General features: G+C 37.7%; 1 protein-coding gene across 1 annotated transcript in view; it reads left to right on the top strand.

Annotated features, from left to right (window-relative positions):
* MAML3 (mastermind like transcriptional coactivator 3) overlaps positions 1-19,303 on the top strand; it is a 319,938-nt gene that overhangs the window by 293,077 nt on the left and 7,558 nt on the right. Inside the window, exon 3 of the mRNA XM_070948580.1 lies at positions 17,516-17,755. Coding sequence (XP_070804681.1) covers positions 17,516-17,755 — 240 coding nt within the window. The remainder of the gene's footprint in view (positions 1-17,515; positions 17,756-19,303) is intronic.

Raw genomic sequence — 19,303 nt, 5'->3', positions numbered from 1 at the left:
AGTATAAACCTGGTGCAATGATGGCCTTGACAATATAAACCTGCATTTTATTATTTGGTCTAGATCTATCATAATCTTTATACCAAGGAGCAGACATCTCTTTACATTATGGCCATTATAATCATATTATGAATGAATTAATTTAAGTGGGTTTTAAATGGTTTTAAAGGGGTTTTAGCTAGGGGTTTTAAATACGGCCAATGCTTTAAATTATTTTAAATTGTTTTTTAATTTTTGTGTTGGTATTATTTTATCGTGGCTGTACACTGCCCTGAGTCCTTCAGGAGAAGGGTAGTATAGAAATGTAATAAATAAATAAATAAATAAAATATGTAAATGTAATAATGTACTTTATTAACAAAAACAAAAGAATTGAATCCTATTTTGTATTTAGTAATTTTATTATTTATTTATTAAATTTATTTGCCACCTATCTCGCCGTGGGGCTACTCTAGGCAGAAGTTCGGTAGAATGTCTTAACTTTGCAATGTTATATCCTTAATTCCAAATGTTTTTGCTGGGAAGTGATGCTAACGGCATGCCACAATAATGTTGCATTATGTGTATGTTTATGTATATATGCAGGGAGGGGAGGAGGGGAGACCATGCACATGTGTATTACGGGGAGGGAAGATATTCAAGCAAAAGAAATTGGCTGCATACAGAAAACTTCTGTCAAATACTCAAGACCATAGCAAATAGGGCTTCAGGAAAAGAAAGCATGGTAGATTATGCAGAAGAACAGAACAAATAGTTAACACTTGACATAAAAGAGAGTTGATTTATACTGCAATTTATTTTAAAAATAAAAGATCAACAAAGGAATATAACACTTCATGAGGTTAGGTTCACAGAGCAATATTCACAGAAACAGAGAAGACATTCATTCATTCATTCATTTGTTTGTTTGTTTATATTTTTATGCCACCCATCTCCCCTATAAGGTGACTCTAGGCGGCTTACAGATAAATATGCAGAAGAACAGTGGAAAATTTGAGGAGTTCTTGCAGAAAGATATGAATGCACTGAGAGCAATAGTAATGTTTTTGTGAAAAAATGGAAAAGTTGGATTTTTGTTAGTGTGGAGTATGAGGATGATATACAATCATCCAATACAATAATATTTTGTTTAGATATGCACTGGGTATTTTAAGCAGAGAAGCTGGAATCTATAGCATGTTTTATTAGTTCTATGCTTAAGATGGTTTACATTTAAGGTTAGTATAATATGAAGGACTATGTATAACATACAGGGCTATATTTGATTGTTTCTGGAATTGTTTGTTTAATGATCAAATGTTTAAGCAGTTAATATGCTGTACCACTGTTCCAGGTATGATTGCTGGATCCTCCTAGATCTTGCTTCCATCCTTTGATCTGTGATTCAGCAATGGTTAAATGTGTTGGGTGAACATGAAACTTTGGGTAGAATACTTTAATTTTTAATGTTCTACTAGATTAATTAATTAATTTAATTAAAATTAATGTGTTGCAAACTTTACTTCAACTCTGGTTTACAGCCACTAGAAATAGATGTGTCCTGTATTTGGAAAACATAATTAATCTATGGAGAGTAGTTTGGGAACTATACATCTTATACACTCATTTGCATGATGTGCAAATACAGTTCATATTTTGTGGCTTTTTAATAGAGCTGGATGTAGCCTAAGTTGGTGTTTAATAAAGGTATGAAGCACATACTCAGGTAAGCATGGATAAGGTAAAGGCAAATATCGCTATGATTTTTGAGTAATTCACAACTAATTAGGTGTTTAATTAGCACTGGTAGAGTGGGCATTTTTTTTTCTACAGATCCCTATGCCCTGCACATTGTCACTCATGCCCTTGTGACCTCCAGATTGGATATTTTACCCAATATGGCAGAAAAGGTACTGTCAGCTGGGGAACGCAGAAAGACAGACATTGTTATACCAATCATGAATGGAGCCCTTAGAACAATACCTAAGGACTTCCTCAATATCTAGAAATATTGAATTTATCAGGCCCAAACACTCTAATTTTACATAAAACCACCCTTTTTGGAACTGCCTAAATTCTTAGACGTTACCTTAATAATTCTTGGGCTAGGACTTGAATTATTTTCCACAAGTCCTGGATTACGAATCTAACTGTAGATTACCCACACATAATAAAATCCAAATAGAATGTGCAAGTAGACCGAAGGAGCTCAGTACTCACTACTATCATACTATTTTAGGTAAAATCATTGGTACATACAGTACATACCACCACACACAGAAAAAGAATAATGTTATTATTTTGTTTACTATATTTCCTTAATATTTTTTTAATTATGTAATTTCTGAGTGGTGCATAGTTTATCCTTTAGCCTAATTATGGGTTACTTGAATTGATGCAAATTAAGTTTCTTAGAGGAATTTTACAGATTCCTGCCAAATACAGTCCTGCAGCTGGAGGGTGAACTGCAGAATGTAGAAGTAGAGCTTAGCCTGTAATTGCCAACAACTGATGGAAGAATACATTCTTCCCAATGAGTTAAACACATTCTTCATTGCTTTCAGTTTTATTTCCACTAAATCCGTGCTTTCATGTTCTTTTTAATATACAATAAGTTGTATACGTTAACAAAGAAAAATAGCTTGATTAATATACACTACCTGGCCTTAATATCTGGGCTAGTCTACTGTTTCTAATCATCCTAATGTAGACATCTAGAATTATGGAAATTGAAAAAGATAAAAGCTCCAAATAAAGAGTGGAAGGAAATTCTATGAAAATAGTAGGATGGTTTGTAATTGAAAATGTGTGCCAGAGAATGAAAAAGAAAGTATACAGAACAAGTAGTTATTACCTTTCAAAATTGTAGGAGACAACAAAAGATGTATTTCTAGAGTAAATATGGATAATTAGACTGTGGTCTTAGTGCATTTGTTTTTCAGCATTTGGCTATGAATATGAAAGAAGTACTGATCCTCAAGTATATACAGACTTTGTAGCCAAGGAAGCTTCCTGGAAAATATACCTAGGTGCAGGTTTTTGTTTTGTTTTTTTAAAAAAACCCATAACTTATTAAGATGTTTTTAAGTAAAAAAAAATAACAAAAACTAACAAAAACTAATAATAAAGAGAGAATAGAAAAGAAGTTAGAATGTACACAGAAATCGCAGATAGAGATGCAAAACAATTAAAAAATATAAAAAGAAAAAAAAACATAAAAAAAGAATGACCTCTTTTGCAGCAAATATAAAATTAAACGCGAATTAAGCTCTTGCTCTACAATTACAATGTAACCTCAATTTTGTAATCGTCTATAAATACTAATAATAATCCAAAGCAGGGGTGAAATGCTCCCAGTTCGGACCAGATCACCCGATCCGGTAGTGATGGCAGCGGGTGGTTCAGAGAACCGGTAGCAAAAATCCCTGTGTCCCGTCCCCATGCCCAGCTGAGCCGCGCGATCATCAGAGGCTGGGTTTTTTACTTTTAAAACCATTTTTTCTACAACCTCTTCAGCTGAAAAAATGCTTTTAAAAGTAAAAAAAAAAAGCCTCTGATGATTGCGCGGCTCAGCTGGGATCATCAGAGGCTTTTAAAAGCATTTTTTCTACAACCTCCTCGGCCGAAGAGGATGTAGAAAAAAAAATCCCTTTAAAAGCCTCTGATGATCCCAGCTGAGTTGCCTGATCATCAGAGGCTCCTAAAATATTTTTTTTCTGCAACCTCTTCAGCCAAAGAGGCTGTAGAAAAAATGCTTTTAAAAGTAAAAAAAAAAAAAAAAAAAAAAGTTGGCCACGTCCACCCAGTCATATCCCCCCCACCAAGCCATGCCCACAGAACTGGTAGTAACAAATTTTAGATTTCACCCCTGATCCAAAGCATATGTCATCATTTCATTTTTTATTTCATGCAAAAAGTTCCAAAAGGGACCTCCAATTTAGCCAATGTCTTTATTCAAATAAGAGTGTCACTTTCTACATTATAGCCAATTCCATCAGCTTTGTCAACCTCCGTTTGTCGAATTCTTCGGATATTGGGCCAAAGTCCTGTTGCTGTTGTCATATATAAGAACAAAATACCATGCAATTTTTCCAGACTTTTGTTCATCAGCCCTAACAAAAATGTATCTTGTCTGAATTGTATATTGACCGTTTGAATTAATATATATGGTATATATTTCAGTTCAATAATTTTTAGCTTTTTTACTAGTCCCCAAATGTGGTAAAATGTCCCTTGTTGGTGTTTATATTTCCACCATATTATCAGGTCCATTATGCATTTTTGACAATCTCTGTGGTGATAAATACCATCTATGCATCATTTTATAGAAATTATCTTTCAGATTGTAACATATTATAAATTTCAACTCCCTTTGTCCACATATTTTCCTATTGCTGTATTTGTATATCATTTGTAATTTTTTTAGCCCACCTTATCATGCAATCTTTAACTTGTTTGTGAAAATATATCTGTGTACAGTTTTGAAACCATAGGTATGTGTGATTGTATAGAAGAGACTGAAGCTTTAACTGACTGTACATGATAACAGTGTCTACAAAATAGGGTTCAACCAAGTTAAATTATTTAGTTTGGTTCAAAACACTTTTCTTAGCAGTTCCTGAAATGTTCCAGATTTCCACTTTGGAGTCATACTTGATAGATGACTACAACATATCACATGTGCAAGTAGGGAATTTCTGCTCAGTCTGCCCCTTTCCACTAAGCATGGGGTTCCCCCACTCCCATCCTAGGCAAAATACCTTTTGATATCCTAGGCGGGAATGGAAAGGGCAGTAAAATAGGTACAATGTCATCAGTGGTAACAGTAAAAACTGAACAAAGTTAATGATCTTCTATGACAAAAAAAAGGAAACTCTTAGTTTCTATTTGTTCCCAGGCAAAACCAGAAAACGACTTAATTTTCACTAGCAATGGCAGAGGAAAAGAACTGTTTTATGCTTTTTCGTGAGTCTAATAAAATCCTTTTCTTTCAATAGAACTGTTTATGAGTGCGGGTTTGAGGAGGTTTTACAGGCATATGTAGCTACCATGTAGAAAGATAATACTATTTTGACACTCTGGCTTTTACATGATTTTTATTTTTGAAAGAATGCACCAGGACAAAAATTTGGGAAACTACTAGAATCAAGAATGGTGTCTGCAATAAAAGATTAGAATTTCAGGTTTTATACTTTTCCTCCATTACCATAATTAGACTAGGTGTGGATAATTTTTGAACCCTAGAACAGATCAGCCTTCGGGTCAGATCTGGTTAGGGAACGCAGGAGACACCTTCCTGCAAACTCGTCTTCAAAGAGCAGTGTTTATATTATTATTTATTATTAAATTTGTCATCCATCTCCACCACAAGGTGACTCTGGGCAGCTTATAAGGTTAATTATGTTATGTATGTGTGTTTCAGGAGGTGGGGAAGATTAGGTTTATACGTTGCACACTCATGCATATAACAAACTGTAAATTTATAAAATCAAGGTATAGCTTTTTGAAAACACATCTTGGAACATTAGCAAAATTAGCAAATCAGGCTTCACTAGTAAATACTAAGAAAGTCAAAACACTGTATGCTGTATAGGTATCTCAATATATATTGCCTCTGACTTTCATAAAATCCTGGAATTGCCATTGCTGCAGGAAGGATTGGTTTTGACTTTAAATACAGCCAGTAATGCCAGGCAGGAATGCCAATTGTTGCTTAGACCAGAAGCAGGAACCAATGTTAACCTAAATTTAGAGCAACAGCTACTTTTCCTTTGCTGGCTGGATAGTTATGATGTAGTTGTCTTGAGCCCTCTGAATGTGTACAGTGGACATTCCCACCCCCCAAAAAAGATTTCAGTTTGTTTTTCAATTGAATTATATAGCCTATACGTTATATTAAAAGTGGGAAAAATTCTGAAGTGGTTTATCATGGTCTGATTTTTTTTAAATCTCAAAAACCTGGCATTTAAACACAGGTATGTAGATTTTCTATATCTGCTATTGTGTTCTTTTGAATTTTTGCATGAATTCCACCAACCGCACATAGCCCTAATCACTAAGGTCAAAAGAAAGACCTGCAATTCCACAAGATAGGCTTCCACAAATCAAAGATCCTTGACCTAATTGCTAAGAAACATTCTAAATATGACATGTGTACCATTCAGGAGCTACATTGTTGAATGTGAATCAGTGGTGAAATTCAGCTGGATCTATCCGGATCACGTGATCCGGTAGCACCGGCTGCAGGAGGCTCCACCCACCCGCCTGGATGTCATCACATCCCATTTTTGACCCTCTGCGCATATGTGGAGGAGGCACGCGTGACTGTAGCGAGCATGTGCGCACGCGCGCTCATATTTGTGAGCCGGTAGGGAAAGGTAAGTGAATTTCATCCCTGATGTGAATGTTTGTCATCACTTTGGACACAATCATTTTAAATGGAGGGAAAGACTGTATATGAACTATTGACTGTTGTGGAACAGCATATATTTGCTTATATGGATCAGCCAGACGTCGGAGCCTATATTAAAGTAAACACCTTTGCAATGTGCTGACATTTAAGTTTACTGGTTTTCTTAAGGCATTACTTTTGCAGGATTCAGTCTGTTTTGATTTATTTTAAATCTTTAGCATTCTAAAAGCAGACTTTGGAAAGCCTTGGAGAGACTATATTCCTATTGATCTGATTAGCATTAACTTGATTGATGATATGATAGATTGTGCAGCAGCATACAGCTGTTCAAGGCAAAAGTGTGAGAGAGAGAGAAATAAAAAGTGAGGGTGGGCAGAATGGCTGCTCTATATGAGTGCCTATGTGAGCTATATTTAGTTTGGCTTCAGGCTTCTGCCACAGAAGGTATTTGCTACATGGGATTGGACAGAAATGGGAAAGCTTTTGGTGATGTCACAATGCAGCATATCTTCTGATCCTTCTCTCTTTTGCCTCCCATTGCTTTTGTTCCTTATAGTGGCTGCCAAAAAAAATATTATCTGGCTGACTGATGGCACTTTGGTCTACAAATGGAGGCATTAAAAAGACAGTAGAGGGAATCAATTCATAAAGCAATTAAAAGATCATTAGAAGGTAGCATTTGACCAGAACAAGATGTCTGGAATCTGAAACAGCTATTTGGGGCTATTGTGACATATCTTTTCTGTCCTTGCTGATCACAAGGAAAAACAGAGCCTTTCCCCATTTGCACCTAACTGTGATGTAAATATGCCCTGGCCCTATATTCTGTCTGCTATGTTTGCTCTCGTATCATCCTCAGATTATGAATGAGACAGGCAAAAGTATCTTTAGCTGTTCCTGTGTTAAAATAGTGTTTTATTCATATTCCAACACCACCCAAGGACAACCTCAAGGTGTATTAAACCTGTTATGCTTTCTTGCTTCTCCTTTGGAGGCAAGACAGTTAATGTAGAGGCAACAGAGACAGAGCAAGAATTAGCAATAGTGTCAGTATATGCTAGTCTAGTTTGTTGATGAATGAAGTTCATATTAAAAGCACATCAATTCAAGCATCTAAGACATGTATTCAAATCCAGAAGCTCCAAGGTGCATGCAGACCATTCCCACAAGACAGTCTAATAATAATATTAGAATTTTCATGTATGTCTACCTAAAGCAGGAGTCTACCACCTTAAACACTCAAAGAGCCATTTGCACCCTTTTCCCACAGAAAAGAAAACACCAGGAGCCACAAAACCTGGGTGGGCGTGGCCAACTTGACATCACTCACTGCCACCCAGTCACATGACACGCACCCCCAGGTTTTGTGGCTCATAGTGTTTTCTTTTCTGTGGGAAACGGGTATCTCTCTCTCTCTCTCTCTCTCTCTCACACACACACACACACACACACACACCTCTCTCATCTCTCTCTGTCCCATCTCTCTCTTTCTCCCTCTTTCTCTCTCTCTTTCTCCCTCTCCGTGTCATCTCTTTCATGTCCCTCTCCCTCTCATCTCTGTCTTTGTTTTTTATTTTGTTGATGTTCTTTCTTCTTCTTTGGGTGCTTTTTACCATATGATTTAAGTCAAATGTCATTTCAGGTTCCCCGATAAATGAAGCTCTTTCCTTCTCCTACTGTGGCTTCCTGCCGACTGAACCCACCACTGGCTGGCCCCACCCCTCACCCTCTCAGTCACTCCTCGCCTGAGAAGGTAAGGGTGATGGCGGCGGATGGATACTCGCTCCATATTCCAGAGCAGGAGCGAAGCAGCCCTGTACTTGCTTCTTCTTCCGTCTTTGCTGGTGCTGCGTGCACCTCGGTTGCTCGGGCAGACATGCGACTTTCTCTCCACACTTAAATTTAGCACACTTCACAATGGGGGAGACGGCATCCCCTGCTCCTCCTGGAGCCCATTAAAATGCAGAGCATCGGCTGCAGCCGGGCCAGACCAGTATCGCAGGGTGGAGATAAAGTCATACATCTCCCTGAGCGACCAATGCTCCTCGTCGAAATGGGCTCCAGGAGGAACAGGGGACGCCTTCTCCCCCAATAAATGTAAGTTTCCCCCGATAAATTTAAGTGTGGTGTGCAAGGAGCTGCAAGAGCAGCGAGCAGGCCATGGAGGTGGCGAGAGCACCGGCATCAGCCGCAGCTAGGCTGGGCCAGTGTCTCAGGGTGGAGAGAAAGTTGTGTGGCTCCCCAAGCAATGGAGGTGCGTGCAGCACCAACAAGGGCTGGAAGAAGAGGCAAGTACAGGGCTGCTTTGCTCCCGCTCTGGAATATGGAGCGAGTCTCCATCCACCGCCGTTGCCCTTTCTCAGGTGAGGAGTGATTGGGAGGGGAAGGCGAGGGGCAGGGCCAGCCAGTGGTGGGATCCAGTTCGGCAGGGAGCCATAGCAAGGGGCCCAAAGAGTCACATGCGGCTCCAGAGCCACAGGTTGCCAGCGCCCAACCTAAGGAGACCCAATTTGGTGTAACGATTAAGACACTAGGCTGGAAATGAGACTATGAATTCTAGCCCCACTTAAGGCACAAAACCAGGTGGGTAACCTTGGGCCAGTCACTCTCAGGCAGTACTCAAATATTGCCAAGAAAACTGCAGGCATTAGTCCAGACAGTCAATCCTGATTCAAAGGCGTGCCCTCCAAATAGTATACCAAAATGCAATATAAGCAGACAACAGTAACATCAGAATAATAAAAAGTGTTTATTTGTGTGTCAATTTAATAATTTCAATCAATTAATTTAATCAATCCAATCAATTTAATATTCATGATTCAATCTCAGCATGACCGCATTTTAAAATGATACTTGATACTGCAATCAAAATGAATATTTCTTGTACTTTCATTAATAATGTAAAAAAAAAAAGTTTCAAGACCCATTTAAACTTAAGTAGATCAAACTCCAAATGTAATTTTAGAAGAAATCTATTCCAAAAAGAAGGGGCTTAATAGGAAAAAGACTTTAAAACATGTAATAGCCATTCAACAGTGTCAGGAAGGTCTGCTAACAAACTGCTTCAGTAATCCAAACAATATACCACTATGGCACAGATTGCTTTAATAATAAGAAAATTCTTTGCATATATAGAAGATAAAAGCTGGAGAGTGGTTTTATCAATGAAAAGTTTTAAAGAATGTTTCTCCTTGATAAGAACCCTTAATTCTTGTTCCAGTGGTGAAATCAGAAGCTGAAAAGGAAAAGAAATGGAGGAGGCAAGAAAGGACAATGGGATGAAAATCAATAAATTTAATCTTGTCTGAATTTAATTTAGATTTGTGGAAACACATTTAACTTTGAAACGGAAGATCACAACACATATCCATGACCACAGCAGAGAAGAAAAATTTGAATTGAAAATATGATAGTTGAACTTAAAAGAGGAAATCAAAGAATTCAAAGACAAATTATAAAAGGCAAACAAAAGTGGGCATAAAATCAAATATTGTAGCACATCTACAGATAAAGAAATGCAAAGACCCTTCCATGTAAGGGGGGTGGACATGTGATGGGAATTATAAGACTGAAAGTAAAAAAAAAAATCCAATGTTGTCAACACCTAATGAACATAAAGAAAATACTAAATGTGGTGATGAAGAATATCAAAATGGCACAGAGAAACCCAGCATCTTTAATACTTATGGCTTTCTTTAGTCACCAGAACATTAATGACAACCTGAGCCATACAATCCTGATGAAAATGGGTTCTTGAGAATATTTTCAAAATAAGAAATTGAGAGAGAACCATTTACTCAATAATCTTAAAGAAAAAGAGAAAATACTGGATGAAAATTAGCATAAACTAAAACATGGCTTGAAAAAATAGTTTTTCCCCCCTGAAAAAAGATAGTTAAGAATGAGACAAAAAAAGTGTCTGTGTGTAAAAGAATCCAAAGAGCACAGCAGATAAAGAATTTCTGAAGCTATTTTAGTTATTGCTACTTCATGTCTGAAGAAAATAAAAAATTGCACGAGGAACAAAATGGGGAAAAAACAACTAATTCTGTGCTGTTTTTAACAGTGCTTACCCCAAAACAAACAATGTGATGGGAATGCATGGATGGATGGATGTCACCCTTTTAAATTATATTTGTTATCTTTAAAACAAATTTAGTGGTTGCCCTAGCCCGCTACTCACTTGTTTGTGCTGGTCTTGTTCACTTTTTAGGATGTACAGAATCACCCAATGTTCCATTTCAAGACCAAGTATAGTCCTCAGCTGACAAAAGGCCACATACCATAGATCTAAGATTTATGTGGCAATAATCAAGGCTGCAAGGGTTATCTGTATAAACCGCAGTGTTATATATGATAGCACATTGATCAAGTATGTTGGAAAGGTCAGAGAACAACACATATATTATTTCATTATTAATTGGTGCACAGGACACCGTCTTGTACTGAAGAAGACTCTTGATTCATTTAGTCCAGTAATGTTTGTGACTAGTAGCTGTTTTCCAATATTTTCTCAGTCCTGTGGAGGATTAGATAGGAAATTCTTTTATGCACAGGAATTATCTATTAAACTCAGTACAGGATTTTCAGTATATATCTAGTTTTAAAGTTTATATGCCAGCTAAAAGAAAAATGAGATTTGAATCAGGACTTGTCTGATTCAAGCTTTTATCTCTTGTGGGGTTTTTGGCTAAGAATGTTGTTTTTATTCACAAGGGAAAGAAGATTTGAGTTTTCCTTTTCGCCACTTTTAATTGAAGGACATATTTGCATGATTGTTTTCCAGTGTAGGTAGTCCCTTGCTCTATTAATACCTCTTTACTCCTGGCAAGCAAGCAAAGGCCTGGAATAAAAGAAAATTGGATTTCAAACTGGTTTCTAGCTTGGACTAATAGTTGGTGCTAACATTTAAGAGGCACAGATAATCCAGTGACCCCCTTTTTTGTTATTGCCGATAACTACATGATTATTTTTTTTAAAAGCTAGGGTTTTTTTGGGGGGGGGGGAATCAACTTTATTGCATCCTTACTTTCTTGAAAAACAATATACCTATATTGTCCTTATCCAACATTTTATGTAGCATGACATTTATTATAGGGATAAGGCTTGCTTTCCTCTCCATCCACATTAAAAAAAAGAAACTTAATTTTATCTTTAGGTTAAATCTAGTAGAATGCGATTTACTTATATTTTTTAAATTGTGATTAATAATTTCAGTTTTTTTCATGTTTATTGTTGCTTGCCTTCTGTTTTATTTGTAATGTGTTTGCTTTCTTATTTTTATACTTGCCTAGACTTTTAAACAATACAACTGAACTGAAAGAAAGTAAGGTAAAAGTCAATGTGTGAGATTCTGTGTATATGTTTTCTAGTTGATTGCCCATCCATTACATAGAACAAATATCATTATCTTGTGTCTGGAATATCATGCTAGAATTACTATCTAAATCTAAAAGTGAACTGAAGCATGCTTTATCTCAATGGCCCCCCACCATTTGGCCACCAGGGACCAGTTCCAGAGAGAGGTTTTTCCACGGATGGGAGGGGGGCATAGTTTCGCATGCTGCCTGCATCCCACGGATGTGGCTTCGCTTGTTTGCATGGCTTTGTTTCTGGCATGCCATGGCCCGGTGTCAGTCCACGGAACGAGGATTGGAGACCCTTGCTTTATTTGTCAGCGGAGAAAAACCACAAGTCCTCTGTTTAAGTTTCTTCTTGGCTTTACTCCCATGTTCTCTTTCACTTTCCTATCTTGTCCTATAGTATGAACGACTCTCTCTCAAGGGTTGAGATGTGCAAGGACTAAGATGTATTCTAGAGGGCAGAGTCCATCAAGACTTTATATTGGAAAGGATTAAATTCTTTCGCCCTTGGAATTAAAAAAAGTGCTGTTGGAAATGCCACAGTTAAATTAATTTTCAAGACAAGGCAGAACAACCTGTCATGAGACACCTCCATCCCTGACACCTGAGCTAACTTCAAAGGGAGACTCAGTGTCTTTCCTCTAATGTTTAAATGGTCTCATTTTATAACCTTCTGTAAAGATGCCAGTGTCAGTGATGCAAACTCTGTTTTTGTCAGCAAAATACTTACAAAGCAGCTTTTTTCAAGACTTTACTTTGATGTGTGGTGGGCTTTCTGTCTTAATATTACTTGCATATTCTGACAATTCAAGTGTTTCCATCAGTTGTATCCTTCTAGGAATCCATGTTATTATTATTTCTGGGCAGCCTCTGGAATTATCTTATCTACAAACTGCAAACATTTAATATGCAGTTTATTTTTGTGGCATTTTTTCTACATTTCGTCATCCAATGATAAAAAGCATACTTTCCTATCCCTTTCTTCAAGGTGTTGCCACTGATTGTTTATTGCTCAGGTAGAGTTATAATCCTAAGGCAGAAATGATATTAAATACTGATGGCATTTTGAAAAAGCCGAACCTCCCGTGAAAATAATAAAATAAATCCTGCAAAGTCACAGAATAAAATAGCAACAATCCTTTCAAGCAGATAGTACAACCAAAATTTATTTTGCTAAAAAGTTAGCAGAAGTTCAAGAAAACAAAGATACTTTATTGTAAACTAGTAATTGAAAGACAAAGGATCATTTTTGAACAGGTTTTGTCTCTGATCACCACTCATTTCAAAAGACAGATGCACCATGAGAAAATTCTCAGATAGCTATTTCTATAGATGGACAAGTTTTGCAAATAAAATTAACAGATGCTTTGACCTCATATGATCTTTGTATTTGTACTGCCATGACCTGAAACAGGTCAACCTACCATACATAATGAGTGAAATTATATTTATTTTTCTTAGATAGTTGGTCTATCTAACTTACCTAGTTTTAAAGCTTGAATACAGCCTGTCTACTATCTCCACCATGATTTTGATATGAAGTGCCTTCTGTTTTAAAGTTTCAAAGGAAGCATGTGCTGTCCATGTACTAGTTTTTGTAGAAAAGTATGTGATAACGTTGTGCATAGAGGGATTTTTTTAATCATTAATCAATGCTGAATTGAATTTGATTTAGCTCACAGTGCACCTCACAAATCCTGCACTAAAAACATTTTTCTAAATATCATTTGAGACTGCATTTGTACAGTTCAGTCTGTACTGTTCTGAAGAAGAATAAATGTTCCCTCTAAAGTGTGTTAGAATAAAAAATTATGGTGTGAACGTGGAAATGTGTCGTTATGGCTGCTGCTTTTTGAAGACCAGACTGATCTATTCTAATGACCTCCTTCTCTCCTTCTCCATCTCTCTGTCATTCAGCCAGGCATAAAAGGTAGTTGCAAAAGCATGAGAATCATTTTCAACCAGGTTGTTGGATGATGATTGACAGTTCTTTTTGCAGTTACATGCATCCAGAACATGAGCATTTGTTCAGGTACAGCTTGGGCATTTACCAAGTGAACCTGTGACTAAAAAGAGATCTAATATCAAACTTCTAAAACCTCGTGCTACATATTGGATCACAGAGACAATAGAGAGAGATACATCAAAAGGGTCTCTAATGAGTCCTGATTTAAAAGTTATAGGATATGGATACTATTCCTGAACTATCACAGACACATGTAGACTACTGAATACAGAAGAAAGCTCCTTTTTCTTTTTAAGGCAGGCAATGACAGACTGTGTTGCTACGTATCATTTTTTTCTGACCCCCTCCCCCACCCATGCTTGCCTTGCAGGAACTCTGGAACTCTTTCCCAGGGTTTTTCTTGCAATGGTAGGTAGGCAAGGAAAGGTCTGACCTTAGCATTGAAAATCCCATTTCCTCACCTATAAATCATTGCTCAAGAGGGGGGAGGGGGGCAGGTAGCTTTGGGGAATAAAACGGGGGAAAGGGAAGATGTGAGTGGACGACAGAAAGGTTAAATAATTCAACTGTGTATTCTTCTCATCATTCTGGAGTATAGATTTGCACGTCTGAGAATATGAATGCTTTTGCTTTTGTAAGAAAGTTCTTACATTCAGCCTTTGTAGCCCCTTCTTTTTCCTTACCTCTACCTCTTTTCTCCAGAAAAATATCACTTCTTGCGCTTCTCTGCTCCTCCTTCCCAGTCCCACCACAGTCACAGATTATGCATTGTTCAGGGTTAGAAATGTGACAGCCCGGCTACGTTTTAGCTTCCTGAGCTCATTAGTAAAGAGCAACATGCTCTCTGGAAGAAGTGTCAGGAGTCTCCTTAGCAAGCACTGTGTTGAATTGGGAAGCTGAGCCAGTGTAATGTGGCTTCAGTGGCGTGCCTGCAGCTCTCAACAGTGGCAGAAGAGTTGATTCTTTGTTTGGGAGGAAAATAAGGGGGAGAGATGTGGAAGCATTCAGAGCTACCCCTTCCGTAACCAAAACATTCAGTGATTTTATGCTGCGAGCACTTCTGCTATAATCATGTGGGAATGAATGACCAGAGTGCTGCTCAGGAAGGAGTTGATGCATTGTACAATTTTCCCCAGCTGCCACCAGAAGAACACCCTCACACAAACATTCCCAAGTATGTTGTTCTGAACAACCTTTCTCTGCCTATGCCTAACATAAGGTTTTATTAATTCACAATACCCTGAGTTTCGCCCTCCATCTGTCATCTCACCTGCCACCAGACTGCTGTCCTTCCGTGCAGTTAGCAAAACAGAAATAATAAGAAATCATTTCAGTGGTTCAGTGTCAGATTGGAGGGAGAGGGTGGAAATTATTCCCAAAGCTGCTGGCGAGCACGTTTTTTGTGTAAAGAGGCCTCAAACCACCGGAGAATTCCTGGATTGTCTCAGGCTGCTGTGTGTGATGTCCATCATGCTGTATGAACACCATCTGTTCGGTATTATACTCTCAGTTGCCAGGCTACCTGCTCTGTGCTGTAACACTTGACTGGCTGGCTGAATGTTAGCAGCATTATCCCAGAAGTACTAAGGGGGAGGAGGAGGGGGAGGGAACAGTAGTCATGATTAAGCCATCTGCAAGCACAGGGGAGGGTGGAAACGGGAAAAAAAAGGCAGAGCGCCCAGGGCAGCAATCAGTCACCAATAGGTTGACACAAGCCATCAAGAATTGGGCGCATGATGCCACCTGCTGGTGCATTGGAGAAACATTAGCCAAGTAGATGTTCTCGGACTTCTCTTAATCCAGAGCTACCTGCCGTTTTGATAGATGGGTGGATTTAGAAGGAAAAGTCAAATACACTGGCATCCTTTATAGCGCATGACCATTACGAGGCGCTTAAGAAGCTTTTAAAAATACTCAGAGCCTTATGAGCTGCAATAGATGCCTCTCAAGTTCTACTTGAACCTTACAGGGCAAAAGAAAAAATGCCATGTTGAATATGTTTTCTGAAAGGCACATCTCTTCCTCTGACTTTCTCTTGCTTGGCTAATTAAGTTCTAACGTCCTGTAATGCATCTTTGCTGTATGATCATTGCTATTGGTCAAAGTGCTAATGAACTGGTTTGCTACAAAGATTTATTTCAGTCCCCTCTTAGGAGTTTTCTGGCCAAAGTCTGCAGGTAGATTGTTTGGTTTGAGATAGGCAGACAAGCACTCACAAGAATATTTTTTTTAAACTCATAAGGATTACTTTCTTGAATCCTGAGTTCAGTCATAACAAGCTTGCACTATTTAAATCTCATTGGAAGTTTAAAAACAGTCCACTTTTAGTTAGTTTCTTCTAATCATCATGAAACACAGTGGATTTTTTTTTGAAAAGTAACTACCTAGTAGGACCAGATTTTGCAGCTATACCTTTAATTGGAAAAGTATCATAATAATAACCTTTCCCACAGTGAGTTTCTATGCTGAAGCCCTTTTCATCAACCTCATTTTACCTAGAGATGATTATGATGAGACTACGGAGACTGATTATATAGATAGGAAGAAAAACCATCTGATACTGCTTTGCTACAGCATGAGCTCACTCATTCACAATGATTGCACAAATTAATATGAAATTAGTAAATTGACATCCAGAACTTACAAAAGAAGACTGAACTTTGCTTGCAAGAGATTTTTAATCCAAACTCTGTACTATTCCTCATATATATCCTGCATTTATTTTATTTTGGTTTATTTTAAAAAAGGTATATGGCCACCCAGCTCAATCAAATATATGTGAGAGATGGAGAATACTGGAGAAAGTCATGATTAACCTATTTACATTTCATAAATCCAAGCCAGGAAAAACAAATCAAAATTTAGGTAGACTTCCAAATTCCTGTATCTGAATCTGAAAGCTGTTGATATATAATTTCAGATTTACCTCTTAATCCCTTTGTCCTGCCTTTTCTAATTCTGGCCATGTTTCTAGATTTTTGGCCTTTACTCTTTGCTTGTGCTAAACACTTTATTTGTTATTGTCCTCATCACCACTGACAACTTGTTAAGACTGATTTTCTAAGGTTATGTATAAGAAATCTTCTTTCCCGTTGGTAGACACTTATTGTAAAGAGAGAAATTCAGAATATAACGTGCTTTGCCTTGTAATGAATTATTCTGTAGTCTACCAATTCAGAAAGTGGTTGAAAAATTCACCAAGTTTGACACACATTTCATATTTTGCAAAACTGTTATCAGAGTAGTTAATGCAAGTGTTCACAAATTTTTAAAATCCAAAACATTGCAGAAACCGGTTTTGCTAAAGTTGTTTTTCCATAGCATGCAACTTTTTTAATTACAGAAGTTTTACCAGTTCCTATCACTTCCAAGTTTAATTCAAAACATTACACTAAAACTTATACTGCCTGGTCTCTTATCTAGTCAAATCTTTTGGAAAGACCCTATTCCATGAGTTTACATCATCAGAGATTCTACTGGCATTTGTGGCAGAAAACATTTTCTATAATGATGTCCAGATTTTATAATTCCTGGGGGACTCTCTCAGGTCTTTTTTGATATCAAACATGGAATTTAATGCAATGGGATACTGACTGGGATTTAGGTAAATAGTTATTCCAAATCACAGGGAGAGCACTAAGCTGGTGACTGACTTCTGGCATTGCTCCTTCCATTTTCTGTTCCCTTCCTTATTATTCTAATTTTTGCAAAATAGAATATTTAATATATTGATTTATAATGTACAGTATACCTGCATACTATCTAACTTATACCTTTATATATTTCATTGTTTAGGACCAGCACACTGTGGCATTGTCTCGATCAACAGGTCCCATGCAGTCCTCTGTACCCTCAGGACCCAGTAATGTGGGCACAAATCCTGGCAATGCCAATTTCTTGAGCAATCAACCTCAAGCAGCCATTATGAAGCAGATGCTGATTGAGCAAAGGGCTCAACTCCATATGATAGAGCAGCAGAAGCAACAGTTTCTTCTAAGGGAGCAACGGCAGCAGCAGCACATCTTGGCGGAACAAGTACTGTATATCGTTTTGCTACATATCTTAAATATTAGTCTAAAGAAAAGAATTAGGGGTGCCATGACAGCAGTTTTCCAGTATTTGAGGGGCTGCCACAAAGAAGAGGGGGTCAAATTATTCTCCAAAACGCCAAAGGACAGGACAACAAATAATGGTTGGAAACTAATTAAGGAGAGAAGCAACCTGGAATTAAGGAGAAACTTCCTAACAGTGAGGACAATTAACCAGTTGGCACTCCATCACTGGAAGTTTTTAAGAAGAGACTGGACAGTCACTTGTCTGAGATGGTATGGGTTCTCCTCCTTCAACAGAGGGCTGGACTAGAAGACTTCCAAGGTTTCTTCCAGCTCTGTTCTTTTTACTCTACTCTACTCTACTCTACTCTACTCTACTCTACCCTCCCCTACCCTACCCTACCCTACTCTACTCTACTCTTCTCTAATCCTAATTCTACTCTTAATCCTAATTTTAATTCTATTCCTTCCCAACTCTGACAGCATTAGGGTTCTGCAGCACTTTGAATTCTATCTCAAAAGTTCCTTTGAGGCAGGCAGAATTAAAGTACAGGTAATCCTCAATTTACAACAGTTAGTTTAGTGATCATTCAAAGTTACAACAGCACTGAAAAAGTGACTTATGACCATTTTTCACAGACTGTTGCAGCATCCCCATGGTCATGTGATCAAAATTCGAACACTTGGCAACTGACAGTTGCAGTGTCCCGGGGTCATGTGATCACTGTTTGTGACCTTCTGACAAGCTAAGTCAATGGGGAAGACAGATTCACTTAACAACCATGTTACTAATTTAACAACTGCAGTGATTCACTTAACAACTGTGGCAAGAAAATTTGTAAAATGGGGCAAAATTCACTTAAATGTTTCACTTAGCAACATAAATTTTGGGCTCAATTGTCACACATTAAGGACTGCCTGAAGTTCCATGTTTTCCTAGGATCACATGGCTTCTCTTTGCAAGTGCTTCTTTTTAGTATTCTATACAGATTCATACTTCTATACTCTTTGAAGCACTTTTGAGAAATCAGATCAGAAACATAACAGATCCTTAAAATGGCAGTATGTTGATTAAAATAATTGTGACTATAATGTACATGTACATGTCACCAGGCTAGAAAGCAGGAGACCATGAGTTCAAGTTCCGCCTTAGCCATGAGAGCCAGCTACTATCTCTCCACCAAACTCACTTCACAGGGTTGTTGTTGTTGTTGTTGTTGTTGTTGTTGTTGTTGTTGTTGAGAAAATACAAGGAGAAGACATTCGCCACCTTGAGTTACTTGCAAAATAATAAAGGAGGAATACAAATAAATAAATAAAAACATTCGTCTTTTTGCAATACTTTTCCAACTGTCTCCCTCTGCTTACCAGATTTCTTCTTCCATCTCTCCACCATTCTGCTTACTCAGGTCTCTAGGAGAAACTGGAGCCACATAAAAAGTTTTAATAATGATATTGATGGCAATGAGATTTTAAAAAATGCAAGTTGTTCTAGATATAGCAGAATAGCTGTTCTCGATATTTGGCCCCT

Source organism: Pituophis catenifer, unplaced genomic scaffold (genome assembly GCF_029215685.1).
Source record: "Pituophis catenifer annectens isolate HBS135680 unplaced genomic scaffold, rPitCat1.0.hap2 SCAF_8, whole genome shotgun sequence".
Classification (NCBI taxonomy): Eukaryota; Metazoa; Chordata; class Lepidosauria; order Squamata; family Colubridae; genus Pituophis; species Pituophis catenifer.
This window is presented reverse-complemented; position numbering and strand designations above follow the sequence as displayed.